The sequence below is a fragment of the Coregonus clupeaformis genome, chromosome 33, assembly GCF_020615455.1.
Source record: "Coregonus clupeaformis isolate EN_2021a chromosome 33, ASM2061545v1, whole genome shotgun sequence".
In the NCBI taxonomy this organism is placed as follows: domain Eukaryota; kingdom Metazoa; phylum Chordata; class Actinopteri; order Salmoniformes; family Salmonidae; genus Coregonus; species Coregonus clupeaformis.
The window spans coordinates 29,018,167-29,037,553 of record NC_059224.1 but is presented as its reverse complement, the minus strand read 5'-3'; the positions used below and the strand labels follow the sequence as shown (position 1 = coordinate 29,037,553).

The 19,387-nt window shown below is 41.0% G+C and overlaps 2 protein-coding genes across 2 annotated transcripts; one reads left to right on the top strand and one right to left on the bottom strand.

The window, feature by feature from the left end:
- Window positions 1-2,640: 2,640 nt before the first annotated feature.
- Window positions 2,641-7,673, top strand: serinc1 (serine incorporator 1). Its single transcript, XM_041860649.1, has 10 exons — window positions 2,641-2,765; window positions 3,770-3,931; window positions 4,694-4,887; window positions 5,043-5,122; window positions 5,223-5,360; window positions 5,511-5,680; window positions 5,813-5,903; window positions 6,009-6,153; window positions 6,286-6,510; window positions 6,662-7,673. The coding sequence occupies exons 1-10, from the start codon at window positions 2,727-2,729 to the stop codon at window positions 6,798-6,800; spliced, it is 1,383 nt and encodes a 460-aa protein (XP_041716583.1). The 5' UTR covers window positions 2,641-2,726; the 3' UTR covers window positions 6,801-7,673.
- Window positions 7,674-7,732: 59 nt separating this feature from the next.
- hsf2 (heat shock transcription factor 2) lies at window positions 7,733-11,690 on the bottom strand. The gene is made up of 11 exons (XM_041860648.1): window positions 11,504-11,690; window positions 10,889-10,997; window positions 10,673-10,800; window positions 10,439-10,563; window positions 10,258-10,333; window positions 10,030-10,091; window positions 9,853-9,934; window positions 9,451-9,560; window positions 9,106-9,360; window positions 8,826-8,928; window positions 7,733-8,511 (listed from the first exon to the last, which is right to left on the bottom strand). The coding sequence occupies exons 1-11, from the start codon at window positions 11,594-11,596 to the stop codon at window positions 8,161-8,163; spliced, it is 1,494 nt and encodes a 497-aa protein (XP_041716582.1). The 5' UTR covers window positions 11,597-11,690; the 3' UTR covers window positions 7,733-8,160.
- Window positions 11,691-19,387: the final 7,697 nt, after the last annotated feature.

The window sequence follows — 19,387 nt, the reverse complement described above, 5'->3', positions numbered from 1 at the left end:
CTAATCAGTTAGGTTCATCCTAAATCATTGCTATTATGGGTTTTTATTGGTTGGACGTGTTGTAGTAGCTACAAGAACAGGAAATTTGGCATCCACTATTCAAGAAGTGAATGACTTGACTATATACTGAACCAAAATATAAATGGAACATGCAACAATTTCAACAATTTTACTGAGTTACAGTTCATATAAGGAAATCAGTCAATTGAAAAATTCATTAGGCCCTAATTTATGGATTTCACATGACTGGGCATGGGCACAGCCATGGGTGAGCCTGGGAGGGCATAGGCCCACACACTTGGGAGCCAGGCCCAGCCAATCAGAATGAGTTTTTCCCCACTAAAGGGCTTTATTACAGACAGAAATACTCCTCAGTTTTATCGGATGGCTGGTCTCAGACGATCCCACAGGTGAAGAAGCCGGATGTGGAGGTCCTGGGCTGGCGTTGTTACACGTGGTCTGCAATTGTGAGGCCGGTTGGACGTACTGCCAAATTCTTTAAAACACCGTTGGAGACGGCTTATGGTAGAGAAATGAACATTCAATTCTCTGGCAACAGCTCTGATTCCTGCAGCCATCTGTGGCATTGTGTTGTGTGACACAACTGCACATTTTAGTGGCTTTTTATTGTCCCCAGCACAAGTGGAAACCTGTGTAATGATACTGTTTAATCACCTTCTTGATATGCCACACCTGTCAGGTGGATAGATTATATTGGCAAAGGAGAAATGCTCACTAACAGGGATGTAAACAAATTTGTGCACAACATTTTAGAGAAATACGTTTTTTTTTTTGAATGGAACATTTCTGGGATCTTTTATTTCAGCTCATGAAACATGGGACCAGCACTTTACATGTTACGTTTATATTTTTGTTCAGTATAGGACTACATACTGACACAGAACAGGTTGAGCCATCCAGCAAAGAGGGAGCAGAATTTTATTTACTGCCTTTGTTGGAGTGAAATTGAGTGGAATGTGTGGAATATTTCCACCCCTGGATACTGTTGCCTTCAATGTGTTACAATGTTAATTCAACAACAATGAGGTCATTGTTTTTAGAACAAACAGAATAAAAGCAACAAATGTTCCAATTTTCTGAGTCATAGATGGGGGGGTGTTTCCCATATAAAAGAAACGGGAAAGTCAGTGAGATTGTAAACCGATGATGAGCGGGTAAGAAAAATGGCATCCCCTTGAGAGGGCAAAAACAAGATGTCAGGAGAAGTGCAGTATTATACTAAGGAGACGTATACTTGGAATACAGAGGCAGAATGGAGGGAAAAAGAGAGCGGGAGGAAGAGGGTGAGCTTGAATTGGTTAAAAATTGTGGGATAAAGGGAGATGGTTTGTTAAAGAAGAATGGTAGAAAGTGTAAGCAGAGTGAGCTGTACACCAGATCGAAGACGGGAGGAGAAATGGAAGTGAATGAGGGAGAAGTATCAGAGAGGGTAGGTGTAGTGAAGTTCTTGGAGCCTGAGGCTTGCACCAAGGGTCAGGATAAAGATGAGACGTGACGGTATGAGTGACATTTTTTGAAAAAGTGGACCCTTGCCTTTTGGCTGATCCATTTGTGGTTTCAGGGTGGGTGAAAACAGAGTTGGGTGCTGTGGAATCGGTGAAGGTTGTTGATAATTGTTTGTGTTTCTGCTGGTCATGACCTCCGCATTAAACGAATAGGGACAAGAGATGTGAATTGTTTTGCTCTCAAGAAAAGGGCGCCATTGAAAGGAGTGATTACCGGGGTAGTGGTAAATGTGAAAGTTGACCAACTGAAGGGAAAGATTCCAGGTGCTTGTGATGCTTGTCGTTTGGTGTGCTGCAGACAGGGTGGCGTGAGTGGAGAAACAGAGTCGTCTGTTCTTTTGAGTTTTGATGTTGAGTCTTGCCTGACAAAGTTATCCCTTACGAGCTTTTGCGTCTAATACATTACGTTGTTACAGGTGTTAAGCTTATGGGCATGTGGCAGCAGTGTGTAGGAGGGAGGTTCATAGATGTGTGAAGAAGGGCATGTGACAAAGGAATGTGTAGCATTGGAGAAATTAGTGGTATGTGTTAATTGTAGGGGTACCCATGGGGCTGGGGATCAGAAAGGTTCAAAGGAGAGAGGCTGGTTGAGGTTTCCAGGGTTAGAGTAGTGCAGAAGTTGTCGAATGCTGAGGCAGTGAAGAAAGTAGAGGAAGATGGGTCAAGGGGGAGGGATCCTGAGAGGAGAGGTGTGAGTAGTAGATCTGTACCAGTACAAAGGGATAAGCCAACAAGTGATATATGCTTCAGTAAGATTAGATTTTTAGCACTTATAGCAATAGTTATCAACTTTACTGCAGAGATGGAATATAAGTCACAGAAAATTGAGGTTGTGGTGGCAGCTGCAGATAGGTATTTGGGTGTACGAGACCTGACATCAGAAGAGTTACAGTGTGTTGAGTGGTGGTGTCCCGTCCTTTCAGGCTGTTGGCCTGAGGTAGGACTAGATAGATGTAAATAGTGGAGTAGGGTGGTGGGTTTTTTGTGAGTGTAGGTTTAGATGGTAGGGTATTTGTTGATTATTTGTTTGTTTTCAAGCAAGGTATAAGCGAGTTATACTCCAGTCTAGTAGGTGGCGGTAATGCATCATTTATTGGATGCCAACCGCCGTTAAACCTCAAAGATGAAGAAGAAGAGCTGGTAAACAGACGAGAAGCATCCATCTTTCTTCACAGAGAAGTCGTATTTCAGCAAAACATCATGGGGGCCGTTCTTGGACTGTGCTCCATGGCAAGTTGGGTAAGTCTTTAATTAATTAAAATAAAATTCGACATCATATCCAGTTATTTAAAAAAAAGGGCCGAATCAACTATTTCTTCCGAGATACCTTCGCTAGCTCAGCTGCTACAGCCTCAATGCGCAACAAGAAAGCCAGGGTGGTTCCTCCCTGTTCAGCTGTCAGGACCTGGCGAATTGCCTTTTAATGAAATAAATTGTCCCTGGATGATCTTTCCAAAACATGAACACAATGTATTAACAAATTATTGTAAAATTATCATTTTATTTGGCAAACAACCGTCATACCAATGTGGGTTTTGATAGTTCGACCCCGGGTTTGTTTTATGCAAATTAGCGATTGCTCTCTACGGTCTACGTTTTACATTTTCGATACACAGCAATGTAGCACTACGTGAAAGCTAACTAGATAGCCACTTTGTCGTTGATAGCTAAACTAGCTAACTAACGTTAGCTATCGGTACTTGGAAATATTTCAACACCGTCGCGGTCAAAGCAGAATCAAATGTCAGATAACAGCTACAGTAGCTAGCTATGACGTCTCCACTTAACGTTAGCCTAGTAGTGAATTGCGAAATGTGGGTCATGAAAATACACTAAGTTCAGTTAGACAATAACAGGCATATGTCTGGTATTTTTCCTATTTAGTTTAACTAATACTATTCCTGAAACCGTTCTAAGCTAAAAGTGGGGCGTTAGCTGTTTGGTCATTCTCTTCCACATCCACTTGATTAGGTTTGACAACAGACATGGTCAGATCTCTATTCCTGGCATGGATTTGGTTTCCATAGTAGTTAGCAACTTATCAAAAACAACATTGTTGGTGTTATGTCAACCCTAGGTGGATTGATTAACTTTTATCAATGAATGAATACCTTATTGACTTGGTACCGTTATTCTATTTGTTAAACCATTCAGCGGTAGCTACACAGATACATAATTATGTCACCATCAGTTCAATGCTTGTATTATTAGCTAATTAGTTAATCATGTTGTCTTCCCTGTAGATCCCCTGCCTGTGTGGCACAGCCCCCTGCCTGCTGTGCAGATGCTGCCCCAGCGGGAATAACTCCACCGTCACCCGACTTACCTATGCCTTCTTCCTCCTCCTGGGTGTGGGCATCGCATGCATCATGCTAATGCCTGGGATGGAAGAGCAACTCAAGAAGGTACCAAACTTTGTGGTTATGTGTTTGATATACAACATTTACACTGACTGTATAAAACATTAGGAACACATTTAACATTTTTTTTTTTACATTTGTCATTTTAGCAGATGCTCTTATCCAGAGAGACTTACAGTTAGTGAGTGCATACATTGTTTTCCCCCATTTTTTTTTTTCATACACCTTCCTAATATTGAGTTGCACCCCTCCCCCTTTGCCCTCAGAACAGCCTCAATTCGTCGGGGCTTGGAATCTACAAGGTGTTGAAAGCGTTCCACAGGGATGCTGGCCCATGTTGACTCCAATGCTTCCCACAGTTGACTCCAATGCTTCCCAATGCTTCCCACAGTTGGCTGGATGTCCTTTGGGTGGTGGACCATTCTTGATACACATGGGAAACTGTTGAGTGTGAAAAACTCAGCAGCGTTGCAGTTCTTGACACTCAAACCGATGCTGCTGGCACCTACCATACCCAGTTCAAAGGCACTTAAATCTTGTGTTGCCCATTCACCCTCTGAATGGCACACATACACACAATCCATGTCTCAAGACTTTAAAATCCTTATTTTACCTGTCTCCTCCCCATCATGTACACTGATTGAAGTGGATTTAACAAGTGACATCAATAAGGGAATCATAGCTTTCACCTGGTCAGTGTGTCATGGGAAGAGCAGGTGTTCCTAATGTTTTGTGCGCTCAGTGACATCTAATTCTATACATTTTTTATTCGCCTGACTAATTACCTGTGCATCTTGGCTCTTGCAGATTCCAGGATTCTGTGATGGGGGAATGGGTACATCAATCCCAGGTGTGGAGGGTCACGTGAACTGTGATGTCTTGGTCGGCTACAAGGCTGTGTACCGCGTCTGCTTCGGCATGGCCATGTTCTTCCTGCTCTTCTCCCTCCTCATGGTCAAGGTCAAGAGTAGCCAGGATCCTAGAGCTGCAGTACACAACGGGTAAAAATGGCACAGCGAGTCTATTATTATTATTATTATTATTATAATCATAATAATGGGTAATGACGATATCAGTAAGCTTATAATACTGCAAGGGTATGTGTTTATAAAGAAGTTAAAACAAAGGTCAGACAGTTAAAATACTTTCTTTTTAGGTTTTGGTTCTTCAAGTTTGCTGCTGCGACTGCCATTACCATCGGTGCATTCTTCATTCCAGAGGGTGCCTTCACAACTGGTAACACCCCTTTTCATTAAAATATATTTGTCGCATGGAAATATTAGCGTAGCCTGCAGCTCTTTGAATGTAGTTCACACTTCGCCCTTCTCTCCCTTAGTTTGGTTCTACATAGGAATGGCTGGAGCTTTTTGTTTCATCCTGATCCAGTTGGTCCTGCTGATTGACTTTGCCCACTCCTGGAATGAGTCCTGGGTGGAGAAGATGGAAGAGGGCAACTCTCGCTGCTGGTATGCAGGTATGCGAATCAACATGAGCTTCTCTTTGAGAATACCTTGTGGAAATGGTGACAGGTTGAGTTAAAGCAGTCCTCTGCGTCTACTCTTCTCTAACCTCCGCTGTCCCCATTCTCCAGAAATAACCAGTAAGTGTCATTCCTCCCCTGCAGCTCTGCTGTCTGCTACAACCATCAACTACATCCTGTCCGTGGTGTCCCTGGTCATGTTCTATGTCTACTACACCCACACCGACGGCTGCACTGAGAACAAGGCCTTCATCAGTGTCAACATGCTGCTGTGTGTGGGAGCCTCAGTCATGTCCATCCTGCCACAGATTCAGGTAAGGAAGTGCATTGGACCAGCATGTCACCTCACACTCCACTTTGTAGCCCTTCATCTCTGGACCTTCATGTTATATAATATGTTCTAAGACATTTACATCTTTGTGTTCTCTCACCCCTTTTCTCAACAGGAGTCCCAGCCAAGGTCCGGGTTGCTGCAGTCTTCCATTGTGACTCTGTACACAATGTATCTCACCTGGTCTGCCATGACCAACGAGCCAGGTGAGGATTTGAATGATCCAATGTCTCCCTTTTCAATACACCAATCAGTGGCTAGCTCTTCATCAAGACAACATGAGTGAATGTGTTGGTCTTTGCCATCTACAGACAGGAAATGCAACCCAAGCTTGCTGGGTATCATTGGCCTCAACAGCACCACCCCAGCTGGCAAGGACCATCCGGTTGTTCAGTGGTGGGATGCCCAGGGCATTGTGGGGCTGGTCCTGTTCCTGATGTGTGTTCTATACTCAAGGTAAGGAAACAGGTCAAACTCCAACTGTCTGCAGTGTTCTATAATAAGGAACTGCTGTTATTTTACCATTTACCAGCTTTGTGCAGTTGCCATTGACCCTGACAATAACATGTTATCAATTCACTCCTCTAGCATCCGCAACTCATCCAATACCCAAGTGAACAAACTGACTCTGACCAGTGACGAGTCTGCCCTGATCGAGGATGGCCCCCACCCTGAGAACTTTGACGCGGAAGACGGCGAGAACCGGGCAGTGGACAACGAGAAGGACGGGGTCACCTACAGCTATTCCTTCTTCCACTTCATGCTCTTCCTGGCTTCTCTCTACATCATGATGACCCTCACCAACTGGTACAGGTGTGTATCTCTTACTCTCCCTGGTTGATCTGGTCTGATACCATGATAATTAGGCAATTGCCATAATGAGTCTGCAGCCTAAGTATTGGATATTGTGAACATATACACAGGTCACTCATTTTAAGAGGTCTCTTGTTTTTGATTTCCCCAGCCCTGACTCCAGCTATGAGACAATGACCAGCAAGTGGCCCTCTGTGTGGGTGAAGATCTCCTCCAGCTGGATCTGCATTGCCCTTTATGTGTGGACCCTGGCGGCCCCACTGGTCCTGGTCAACCGAGACTTCGACTGAGGATCTAAAGAATTTGTGTGTGAGGGGGGGGCGCAATCATTTGCTCATGATCGTGAATTGTGTAAGGTGAACGAGCTCTGTATGTGCATTCTCCGTGGATAACCCACCCACCCTTTTTGGTTTTAACCAACTGCATGCATGCAATAGTATTGAGTACATAGGTGTTATCCACTGTGTTTTATCCACTGTTTTATCCTATTGCAAAATTAAAGAATGAGGATTACTTTTGCAGAGTCGGGATTGTAAAGGTTGCTGGGGCTTGGGGAGACGTCAGTTAAAGGGAGAAGGACTCTTCCTCTCAACTGTAATCGGTTCTGGATAAGAGACATTCAGAAATAAGTTAATTTGTTACAAAATGGAAAAGACTGCTTTATGTTTGATATGCTACCCTTTCCTTCACTGTAAGTTATGCATATGTAATGGTGAAGTGCAGGGTTTCAGATATTAGCTAACATTGTTATCCTAGGTTAATTTCCATCAGTGACAATGAGTTACATGTGATGCGCCATTTGCATGATATTATAGGCTAATCTACCATCATGTAAATCTTAATGTTGCTGTGCTTTCCTTTTCAGAACATCCTCCCAGATTGCTAAACTGCAGCTTTCCATTTTGGGCAACTTGCAATAGGTCAAATAAGTCCCTCAGTTTTATGTACCTTGTGTTACTTATGATTTGCACTAGTTATCTTCTAAAGGTAAACTACTGATGTTCAAACAGTGGATAAGTTATTTTGTAGGTGCTTTAGCATAATTGAAATGTGTATTCAGTGTTTCTACCAGACTGACAAGGTACATTGCAGAAAATGTCAACTCCCATTCCTCTAGAATAGTTTTAGCCTTTCGACATGTATTAAAGTACATTGTAACCCAAGGCAACCATGTCCCTATTCATTATACCGTCACCTACATAAAGCATTCAGAATGACAAGACGCTTTTGTTGTTCTTTTAATGTCATTGTGCAGCTTAACAGTGAATCTCACAGGATAGGCAAAATCACAGAAGTCTTATAACATGACACCTTATGATACACACCAGACTACAGTATTTGAAGTTCTGAGCACTGTGGTTCTAAGACAAGGAAATATGCAGGCACTTATGTTTTTTTTCATTAAAAGGTTGTGATCGTTGAAACATTTGACCTATCGATACAGAAATCAATAATACATAGTGAAACAAACAACAAAATGGCAGCCTCTATCAGGGTTTACCTACAACTGCTAGTGGAAATAGTGGAGAAACCATATCAACAGCTAAATTATGGAATGTCTTTTGACCTGTGGACATAAATGTACCAAAAGATACAAGGAAATAAATACCGTTAATCATTTGAGTCTTTTCTGCTCCTTGGTTAACCTTGTTAAATCTCCAGCTGTGTCGAGTCAGTGGTGCACCCCTCTGGATTGAGTTCACACAGGTAGAAAAGCGTGGCCTCTGCCTCAGTCAGGGGCTCCAGGCGGATCAGGGAGCTCCGTCTAGGCTCCTCATCTGGCTCCAGGAGGTCTGTGGGTACCTCAGTGCTGGGCTGCAGCAGGCTGTCTCCCAGCTCTGTGGCTGTGCTGCTGTCTGGCTCTGGGGCCAAAGGGGTGCAGCCATCGAGGAAGGCCAGCAGAGGGCAGGACGTGTACTGGACCAGCTGCTTATCTGCAGAGATGCCAGACTTGCCTCCTTTGGATAGTAGCCCTGCATTTCCTTTGGAACCACCACTCTCCTGAAGATTACATAATTGAGTGAAATGAATTCAGTAACACAAATAAAAAGACCAATTCAGACAGGAAGACTTGATGTTGAGTAAAGAGGGGGAACCAGGTAAACAGATATGAGTAGCCTCACTGTAGATTTGTGTACTGCCTGTTTGACAGGACTCACTTAAACTGTGCAGATGCTGAAATCATGCAATTTGAACTGAAAGACTGAAGAGGAAACATAGAACTGAATAAAAACAACACTTTCTATGAAATGTCATTAACATAAACCTCTGGGGCCTATCAACTTCCCGGTTACATTTAAAAATGAAAAGCATACCTCTAAAATATCTGGATCAATGCTGAACTGCTTCCCGTACAACATAGCCTGAAAGTCTTCCAAACTGCAGTCAATGCTGTCCAAGTAGTCCATCAGCTCAACCCTGTTAAAACATGGATGCTTCTTATTAACTGCAAGCTGAAACAATAATTCAATAGGCCTATATATCTTCAGTAATGCAAAAATGCTACCCAGTAATATGGGACATATTGTGAGAGAGCCTTTTCGAGTTCTTCAGGAACTACGGACCACGAAGGTAAAGCAAGTCAAGTCTACTTACTTGCCGAGGAGGTTGATATTCTGAGAAATAGCTCCACTCTCATTGAGGATTGAGTCCATCATCTTCATGGGATCCTCCAGGCTCAAGCCTGATGGTTTGTTGAGCTGCAAGACGCTGCTGGTTGGAAGGCTATCATATGTGCTTATGGTGGTCTCTTCTGGTTCGAATACCAAAGAGTTGGTCTGTCCTGTATTGTCAGAGCCGTCTGTCTGTGACACAGTATTGCTGTCGAAGACCTCAACTATTTCTACATCCCTAAGAATAAAGGAGAGGAGAACAGGCATGAGGATAGATGATGGCACAGATGGAAATATACATGAAACAAAAATGTAGATGTTGACTTACGATTGATCCAATATTGAGGGGCCCTCTGTGATCTCTGTATCGTCGTCAGTTATGTCACAGATGACAACATCATCAATAAGATCAGCGTTCTTCAAACCACTGACAGAGGGCTGGGAGAGGAGTCAGAATATACATCTTTAGAATAGTTTCCATTGAAAAAACAGACTCTTGAAATAACATTATAAACTCATATTATGGAAAATTCCCCCCATGACAATGTCAAGTTTCATTGACTCTCACAATTTAAGCCATTTTTCTGGGCAATGATCCTGCCTCAATCTTGTCCAGAAAAATATCTATCTAGTGTATTTGCTAGTATCATTAGTGTGATGTCTGAATGGATGGACACCCCCATGTACACCTTACATAAGGAGGTAAATCCCTTCAGACCTCTACACATACTTTGTTTTGCTCCAGAGGAGGTTCATCGTAGATTTCATGGATGTATTTAGGCTTCTTTCCATTGTTGTTCAGTAGAATAGGCCTGCAAAATGGAGATTGAGAAGTAAAATGTATTAATAATGTTTCGTAATCGAAATTGTCATTCGGTGGAAGAATTGCTATACTATGAAGGCTTACCGTTTGCGTTTTAAACCCATAATCCGGTTCTTTTGTACGAATGTGACAATGAATTGTATCAACTGCAATGAATAAAGACCACAACAAGCAAAGTTAGATTAAACTTTTATAGCCTAAAGGCCAATTATGCATTCAATGGTTAAGCTGTTTTATTGTGAGAAAATTGTTTCCAATTCCATTTCCACTGAATATGTGAAGTAATTCTGGATGAAGAATGTTTTACTGCACCTTCTTAATGATTTGCTGCTGTTGGGAGTGCTTCTGTCTCAGGTCTGATATTTCCCTCCATAGACCTTCATTATCTCTGTAAACAGAAATTCAAGCATCAGCATAGTACCATCTCCAAACCAACACATCACTACTACTTTCTTACCACCATTTAATTGCCAAGGCATGGTAGTTTGCGTACCTTTTCAGTGTGTTGAGTCGGGAATCAATGCTTTCTTGTTTTCCGTGAACATTCTGAACACTGGCCAAAATATTGGACAGGTCTTCTTGTTTGATCTTAGTATCCTCTGGTCTTGCATTGGAAACCTGAAAAAAATGTGCCCATTAAACCTCTACCTTATTCAGTTTGACTACTTACTGATATAGGTCATTTATGTGTTTACCATTATATATTTGTTTCCCATGATGGTCTTACTTTTCTTTTGATGTTTTCCAGCAAGTCATCCTGCCCATGTTTAAAATAAGGATGCTGGAATTCAATTGGTCCATCACGCTCTTGCTTCACTATGCCTGTGTCGATGTGCATCACTTTGCGAAATCCATCTGCAGAGAGACCACCCATTAGACAGCTGCACAGGAGGCATTCCAATATAACAGCTGAGCAGCTATGTTTATAGAATAGCTGACTTACACATATTCAGCTGTCTGACAAAGCTGGCCATGTTGTTGTGTTTGAAGAACTTGGGAAGAATCTCCTTGGCAAATCGCTGTTCGTTCATGACGAGGAAACTGTTACCCTCCTAGAAAACGAAACATTATTATAGTTAGGAGACTACAATATCAACAACGTTACTTAAACTAAAGGAAATGTATGTGTTACATTTCAGGAACTAAACAGTGCATGGACTTCTTGCTTTATTTTATGATTGAATGCTTATTGATGTGCTCTTATAAGGACACTAGCCAACTTGCAAACAGATCACTCAAATAACGTTAGCTATCTATAACGTTAACTTCTGGGGGGAGGGGATGGTTGTAGCGGAGAGGCTACTATGCTAGCTTTAGCCAGCAGGGACAACAATAGCAAATTAGTCTTTGACATCAGTAGCAAAACAAAATTATGCTTATTGAAGCCTACTACTGACACCTGCATCTAGGATTAAGCAGAAATATTATGACTCGGGTATATGAGGCCACAGATGATAAATAGCTAGATGGCTAGTTCGTTTCAAACCCTGCAGCGCTAGCGCTAACTCGCTAGCTAGCTCTGCCAGGCTGGTACGCTCAGCGGGGCAATTGACTTTACCTGACTCCAACAAATAAATTCATTTGTATCAGAATCCTCCACAAGAGTCCAAAGCTTGGTGAGGAAGGCTGGAACATTGGAGTTTTGTTTCATTTTGCAAACTGAAGGTGGAAAGATGCCTTTTTGGGATGAAAAAAGCAATTCGCTGAGAAGAAAATAACCTCGTAAACATGCATACAACTTCCTGTTTGAAGAGCAGAAGCTGATTGGTTGAACGTTGACTTACGTAATGTTTATCACGTGTAACGTAGAAGCATGGCTAAATTTGCAATTTGCAAATTGTTGCTGAAATTTGTTAGCATTTTTTTCTGTGAAATGCTTTAAAGCAACTGAAAATGTTTTCACACAGATATTGATATCTCTTGAGTCAGCTGGCATGGGAGGATGCTCATAGCTAGGTAACCCTACTTACCTAGATTTGTTTACATTCGATTGACGAGTCATTCTGTGTCTTGCCACTAGGTGTCAGCCTTAGATCATGTAAATTCCAACCTAAAGCGAATAATGGCACCATAGTCCTTAGCATAACCTTGTCACCCCTCAAGTTTACTCACTACAGGTACCATGTAACATTTTTAGGATAGTTTCCTACTTAAGATATTTCTCAGATTTCTGCTCCTATGTGTTTGTTTTCATCTTACAGTTTGCTTTCATTCAACTATTTACTGCATAATGGTCTAACACAAATACAAGTATAGCAATTATCAAAGTACTGAAGTGAAATGAAGATTACATTTCAATTGATCTGGATCATTCATTACATTTCTGGAATATCTGGAATATTTGCAATGTTCAGGACAAAATGTCCTGAAAAAATTGAGAGAAAAAAACTATTTACTTTTATAGTCATCTCAGTGGAAAAAGCCATAAAGGGGAAAAAGCCATAAAAGGATAGTTCAGGGGTTAAGTAAAACCATTTCCCTCCACAGGTTGAGAGGGCCACTGTTGACTACCTACCTGCTTTAGTGCAGCTAGAGTACAGCAGAAACAATGTGTGGGGTTGGTTGGCCAAAACTCCCTGCTCTGTGAAACAGATAAGCAAGGATGTCATTTATTCCCAATAGAGGGAGGACATTTCTCATTTGACATAAAAAGTACACTATTGTGATCTAGGTATCTTTTCGTTCGATTTTTTTTTTTTCATTCTTCAGAGGGATTCATGCAAATGTGTAAGAATCCAATGCTTCACAAGAAGAACATTTAATGATATGGTACTGTATTAATCACACAAACCTGTACATACACTTAATTTAAGTGTTTTTTTCCCTCTGTGGCTTAACAACATACACTAAGTAGGCTAACATACTACACAGAGAGGGGGACATTTTGCAGAAAGATCTATGTTGCCAACAGTGCATGCCTCTTTTAACATTCAGACATCATAACAAAATGAGGTTGACAAGTGCACAGCTAATTGGGACAGACGGTAATATTACATCAAAAGACGTCATGAAGTCCTTTCAAATGGCACTAATTAGAACATTCTTTGATTCTGAGACAGAGAGATTATAGGAAAGGCAAAAATCACAGCACATTAAAGTAAGGCAGGTGACATTCTGCCTTTCATTGTATAGTACAGGTAAGTAAGCTAAGTGCCATATTTACAATTGTCCTGGATAGATGTAAAATACTGCTTAAGCCTTGAACATTAATATATTTAAACAGGATGGTGCTGCTGTAATGTAAGTTGCTTCTTCTTATATTTGACAATAGCCATGCCACAGTTGAAAAACTTCCAAATGCTGGAGAGTAGGTGTAGCAACAGCAAATACAGTATGTATGGCTAGGTCTGAAGGGGATGTATGTCTCACTTGGTGGCAGCATTGTTAAAGGGCTAATTCGAAAGATTAATTTGGTTTGACTTTGTGTATGAATGTCGTGAAAGACTTTAACATACTGGCCAATCAGAAGTGACACCCTTCTTATCTGACCCTTCCTATCTGACTTGTAAGGTATTAATGCCATAGGAAAATATAGATTTGGCTGTGAACTGATCCATGTAGGATGCTTACAGTGTTCCAAAAGGAGTTGGCTACTGTATATGACTTGGTCTACATCTATATTTTTTACAGCGACTTTTATTCAGGCCTGCGTTTATATGAAGAGTTTCATTCCAAAACGCTATACAGTGCATTTGGAAAGTATTCAGACCCCTTGACCTTTCCCACATTTTGTTACGTTACAGCCTTATTCTAAAATAGATTGTTATTTCCCCCCTCATCAGTCTATACACAATAGCCCATAATGTCAAAGCAAAAACAAGTTTTTTGAAAATTTTGCAAATGTATTACTAATGTAACATTGAAATATGACATTTACATAAGTATTCAGACCCTTTACTCAGTACTTTGCTGAAGCACCTTTGGCAGCGATTACAGGCTCAAGTCTTCTTGGGTATGACGCTACAAGCTTGGCACACCTGTATTTGGGGAGTTTCTACCATTCTTCTCTGCAGATCCTCTCAAGCTCTGTCAGATTGGATGGGGAGCGTCGCTGCACAGCTATTTTCAGGTTTCTCCAGAGATGTTCCATCAGGTTCAAGTCCGGGCTCTGGCTGGGCCACTCAAGGACATTCAGAGACTTGTCCAGAAGCCACTCCTGCGTTGTCTTGGCTGTGTGCTTAGGGTCATTGTCCTGCTGGAAGGTGAACCTTCGCCCCCGTCTGAGGTCCTGAGCGCTCTGGAGCAGGTTTTCATCAAGGATCTCTCTGTACTTTGCTCCGTTCATCTTTCCCTCGATTGTGACTAGTCTCCCAGTCCCTGCCGCTGAAAAACATCCCAGCAGCATGATGCTGCCACCACCATGCTTCACTGTAGGGATGGTGCCAGGTTTCCTCCAGACGTGACACTTGCATTCAGGCCAAAGAGTTCAATCTTGGTTGCATCAGACCAGAGAATCTTGTTTCTCATGGTCCGAGAGTCCTTTAGGTGCCTTTTGGCAAACTCCAAGTGGGCTGTCATGTGTCATTTACTGAGGAGTGGCTTTCGTCTGGCCACTCTACCATAAAGGCCTGATTGGTGGAGTGCTGCAGAGGTGGTTGTCCTTCTGGAAGTTTCTCCCATCTCCAGAGGAACTCTGGAGCACTGTCACCTCCCTTACCAAGGCCCTTCTCCCCCGATTGCTCAGTTTGGCCGGGCAGCCAGCTCTAGGAAGAGTCTTGGTGGTTCCAAACTTCTTCCATTTAAGAATGATGGAGGCCACTGTGTTCTTGGGGACCTTCAAAGCTGCAGACATTTTTTGGTACCCTTCCCCAGATCTTTGCTTCGACACAATCCTATCTCGGAGCTCTACGGACAATTCCTTCGACCTCATGGCTTTGTTTTTGCTTTGACATGCACTGTCAACTGTGGGACCTTATATAGACAGGTGTGTGCCTTTCCAAATCATGTCCAATCAATTGAATTTACCACAGGTGGACTCCAATCAAATTGTAGAAACATCTCAAGGATGATCAATGGAAACAGGATGCACCTGAGCTCAATTTCGAGTCTCATAGCAAAGTGTCTGAATACTTATGTAAATAAGGTATTTCATATATTGTATTTTTTTCTACATTTGCAAAAATTTATATAAACGGGTTTTTGCTTTGTCATTATAGGGTATTGTGTGTAGATTGATGAGGATGTTATTTATTTAATCCATTTTAAAATAAGGCTGTAACGTAACAAAATGTGGAAAAAGTCAGGGGGTCTGAATACTTTCTGAATGCACTGTATATCCATTTTCAGAAATTTTGGTAATTTAGCTTTTATTGTTTAAAGAAATTATGAAAGAGATTGGTGAGTTTTTTCAAGATCTAATCATGGCATGGGGTTGTTCAATGACAGACATGTATTTGTTTAAAATCTATAACTTGATGGTTTCATTTCAGAGAGACAAATAATCATGTTTCTTTTGCAAAATGCTATATATCCTGCCTCATTCTCAGAGAAATAAGTAGTACTGCTAGGTTTTACACAGTCAAATGTAACAAATAACTACATTTTAAATAAAGACATTTACAAATGATACATTTGTGACATCAATACTCTTTAAATTAAAAAAATACAATAATTAAATTTGACATTTTAGTCATTTATTTTACATTTTACATTTTAGTCATGTACAAATGCTCTTATCCAGAGCGACTTACAGTAAGTGCATTCAACTTAAGAAGATGGCTAGGTGAGACAACCACATGTCACAGTCAAATATACAGGAATACATACATTCCATTCCAGCTAAACAATGGATATAGAGCATTTTGCAAAATAAAAACATATATATCTTCATACACATCTAAAAGCTATTAATAAAAAATCTGAGAACAGTAAACACATATGTGAATAATTGGTGGATTTAGCATTTTGGAAATAAACTCTTCATATGCAACCCTGTGGAGGACAAAATAACTGTTAAGGTTAAAGTTTTACCAAAGCATTCCTTAATCATGCCCATTCTTCGGATCAGGCCCAGGGTGTTCAGGTAGTGGTTGTGAAGCTGCATACTCACTCTCCCTCTCTTTTTGCAGCAAAGTTGGAACAAAAACGTTGGAATGAGTTGACATTTTCCATTGGATGTAGAACTTGGGCCCACGTTTTATAGTTGTTGTTCTCTCTCATTATTCGATTAACCTTGAAGCCTTTACAGAACAGAAAAGAACCAAATAAAAATATATTTGTGCTGAAATCAGCACATTTATTTTTTACTTAATTTTTTCTACATTGTAGAATAATAGTGAAGACATCAAAACTATGAAATAACACATATGGAATCATGTAGTAACCAAAAAAGTGTTAACCAAATCAATATACACAACCATTCAAAAGTTTGGGGTCACTTAGAAATGTCCTTGTTTTCGAAAGAAAAGCACATTTTTTGTCCATTAAAATAACATCAAATTGATCAGAAATACAGTGTAGACATTGTTAATGTTGTAAATGGCTATTGTAGCTGGAAACAATGATTTTTAATGGAATATCTTCATAGGCGTACAGAGGCACATTATCAGCAACCATCAGTCCAAAAGCACGTTGTGTTTGCTAATCCAAGTTTATCATTTTAAAAGGCTAATTGATCGTTAGAAAACCCTTTTGCAATTATGTTAGCACAGCTGAAAACTGTTGTGCTGATTAAAGAAGCAATAAAACTGGCCTTCTTGAGACTAGTTGAGTATCTGGAGCATTAGCAATTGTGGGTTCGTTACAGGCTCAAAATGGCCAGAAACAAAGAACTTTCTTCTGAAACTCGTCAGTCTATTCTTGCTCTGAGAAATGAAGGCTATTCCATGCGAGAAATTGCCAAGAAACTGAAGATCTCGTACAACGCTGTGTACTACTCCCTTCACAGAACAGCGCAAACAGGCTCTAACCAGAATAGAAAGAGGAGTGGGAGGCCCCGGTGCACAACTGAGCAAGAAGACAAATACATTAGAGTGTCTAGTTTGAGAAACAGGAGCCTCACAGGTCCTCAACTGGCAGCTTCATTAAATAGTATCCGCAAAAGACCAGTCAACAGTGAAGAGGCGACTCCGGGATGCTGACCTTCTAGGCAGAGTTGCAAAGAAAAAGCCATATCTTAAAAAGATTAAGATGGGCAGTCTGAGATATGGCTTTTTCTTTGCAACTCTGCCTAGAAGGTCAGCATCCCGGAGTCGCCTCTTCACTGTTGATTTTGAGACTGGTGTTTTGCGGGTACTATTTAATGAAGCTGCCAGTTGAGGACCTGTGAGGATTAGCAAACACAACGTGCCATTGGAACACAGGACTGATTGTTGCTGATAATGGGCCTGTGTATGCCTATGTAGATATTCCATAAAGAATCAGCCGTTTCCAGCTACAATAGCCATTTACAACATTAACAATGTCTACACCAGGGTTCTTCAATTCCGGTCCTGGAGGGCCTAAACACTTCTGTTTTTTATTTCTACCTGGTAGTTAATTGCACTCACCTGGTGTCCCAGGTCTGAATTAGCCCCTGATTAGAAGGAGAGGATGAAAAACAGAGGTGTCTCGGCCCTCCAGGACCGTAATCGAAGAACCCTGGTCTACACTGTATTTCTGATCAATTTGATGTTATTTTAATGGACAAAAATTGCTTTTCTTTCGAAAACAAGGACATTTCTAAGTGACCCCAAACTTTTGAACGGTAGTGTATATTTTATATTTTTGATTCTTCAAAATAGCCACCCTTTGCCTTGATGACAGCTTTGCACACTCTTGGCATTCTCTCAACCAGCTTCATGAGGAATACTTTTCCAACAGTCTTGAAGGAGTTCACATATGCTGAGCATTTGTTGGCTGCTTTTCCTTAACTCTGCGGTCCAACTCATCCCAAACCATCTCAATTGGGTTGAGGTCATGTGATTGTGGAGGCCAGGTCATCTGATGCAGCACTCCATCACTCTCCTTCTTGGTCAGATAGCCCTTACACAGCCTGGAGGTGTGTTTTGGGTCATTGTCCTTTTGAAAAACAAATGAGAGTCCCACTAAGCGCAAACCAGATGGGATGGCATATTGCTGCAGAATGCTGTTGTAGCCATGCTGGTTAAGTGTGCTTTGAATTCTAAATCAATCACCGACAGTGTCACCAGCAAAGCAACCCCCACACCATCACACCTCCTCCTCCATGCTTCACGATAGTAACTAAACATGCAGAGATCATTCGTTCACCTACTCTGCGTCTCACAAAGACACGGCGGTTGCAACCAAAAATCTCAAATTTGGACTCAGACCAAAGGACAGATTTCCGCCCGTCTAATGTCCATTGCTCGTGTTTCTTGGCCCAAGCAAGTCTCTTCTTATTATTGGTGTCCTTTTGTAGTGTTTTTTTTTGCAGCAATTCGACCATGAAGGCCTGATTCACACAGTCTCCTCTGAACAGTTGATTCTGAGATGTGTCTGTTACTTGAACTCTGTGAAACATTTATTTGGGCTGCAATCTGAGGTGCAGTTAACTCTAATGACCTTATCCTCTGCAGTAGAGGTAACTCTGGGTCTTCCTTTCCTGTGGCGTTCCTCATGAGAGCCAGTTTCATTATAGCGCTTGATGGTTTTTGAGACTGCACTTGAAGAAACGTTAAAAGTTCTTGAAATGTTCCGTATTGACTGACCTTCATGTCTTAAAGTAGTGATGGACTGTAATTCCTCTTTGCTTATTTGAGCTGTTCTTCCTATAATATGGACTTGGTCTTTTACCAAAAAAAATTATGGATGGTATGACACCTACATAAGAGCATCAAACCTACATTAATTCAAATGTGTTTTTTCCCTGCCAAGAAGTTTCCTTTCATTTGCAAGTTTGTTTCTTGAGTCCTTTGTTGTTGTTGTATTAATGAATTCATGTTTTTTTCATCATATTTTAAATACACTTTATGACACTGTCATGAAGCATTATAAACATACTGTGTCACTTTACTTGGACTAAAAAAATTCACTTTATGATACTGTCAAGAAGCATTATGACCCTCCTGTGTCACTTTACTTGGTCTTATGACCATCATAATTATATTAGCCAGATAGGTCAATCACTTACTTAAATCTGCTCCTGCATTCACTCCTGTCATCATCAACAGAGCATTGGGGTAGGTGCATGTCTGACATCAATTTATGCGCAATAACAATGATCATTTAATATGGTCAATTTCAGAAAATGTTATATAACATAAATATACTGTTGACAAGTAGGCTAAGGTGTAATGGAATGTCTTGCCTTGTGTGGTAGGCTTTGTGGGTTTTGACACTCTTATGTAGGTGTCATGAACAGCAATAAAATAACTACCTTGGTAGGTTTTGTGGGTTATGAGGTGTCATAACCAGACATAAAAGTATGCAATATATGTCACAACAGGTCTATATATGTGTCATGACAGTGTTATGACCATATTATGACATGTTATGACAAGTT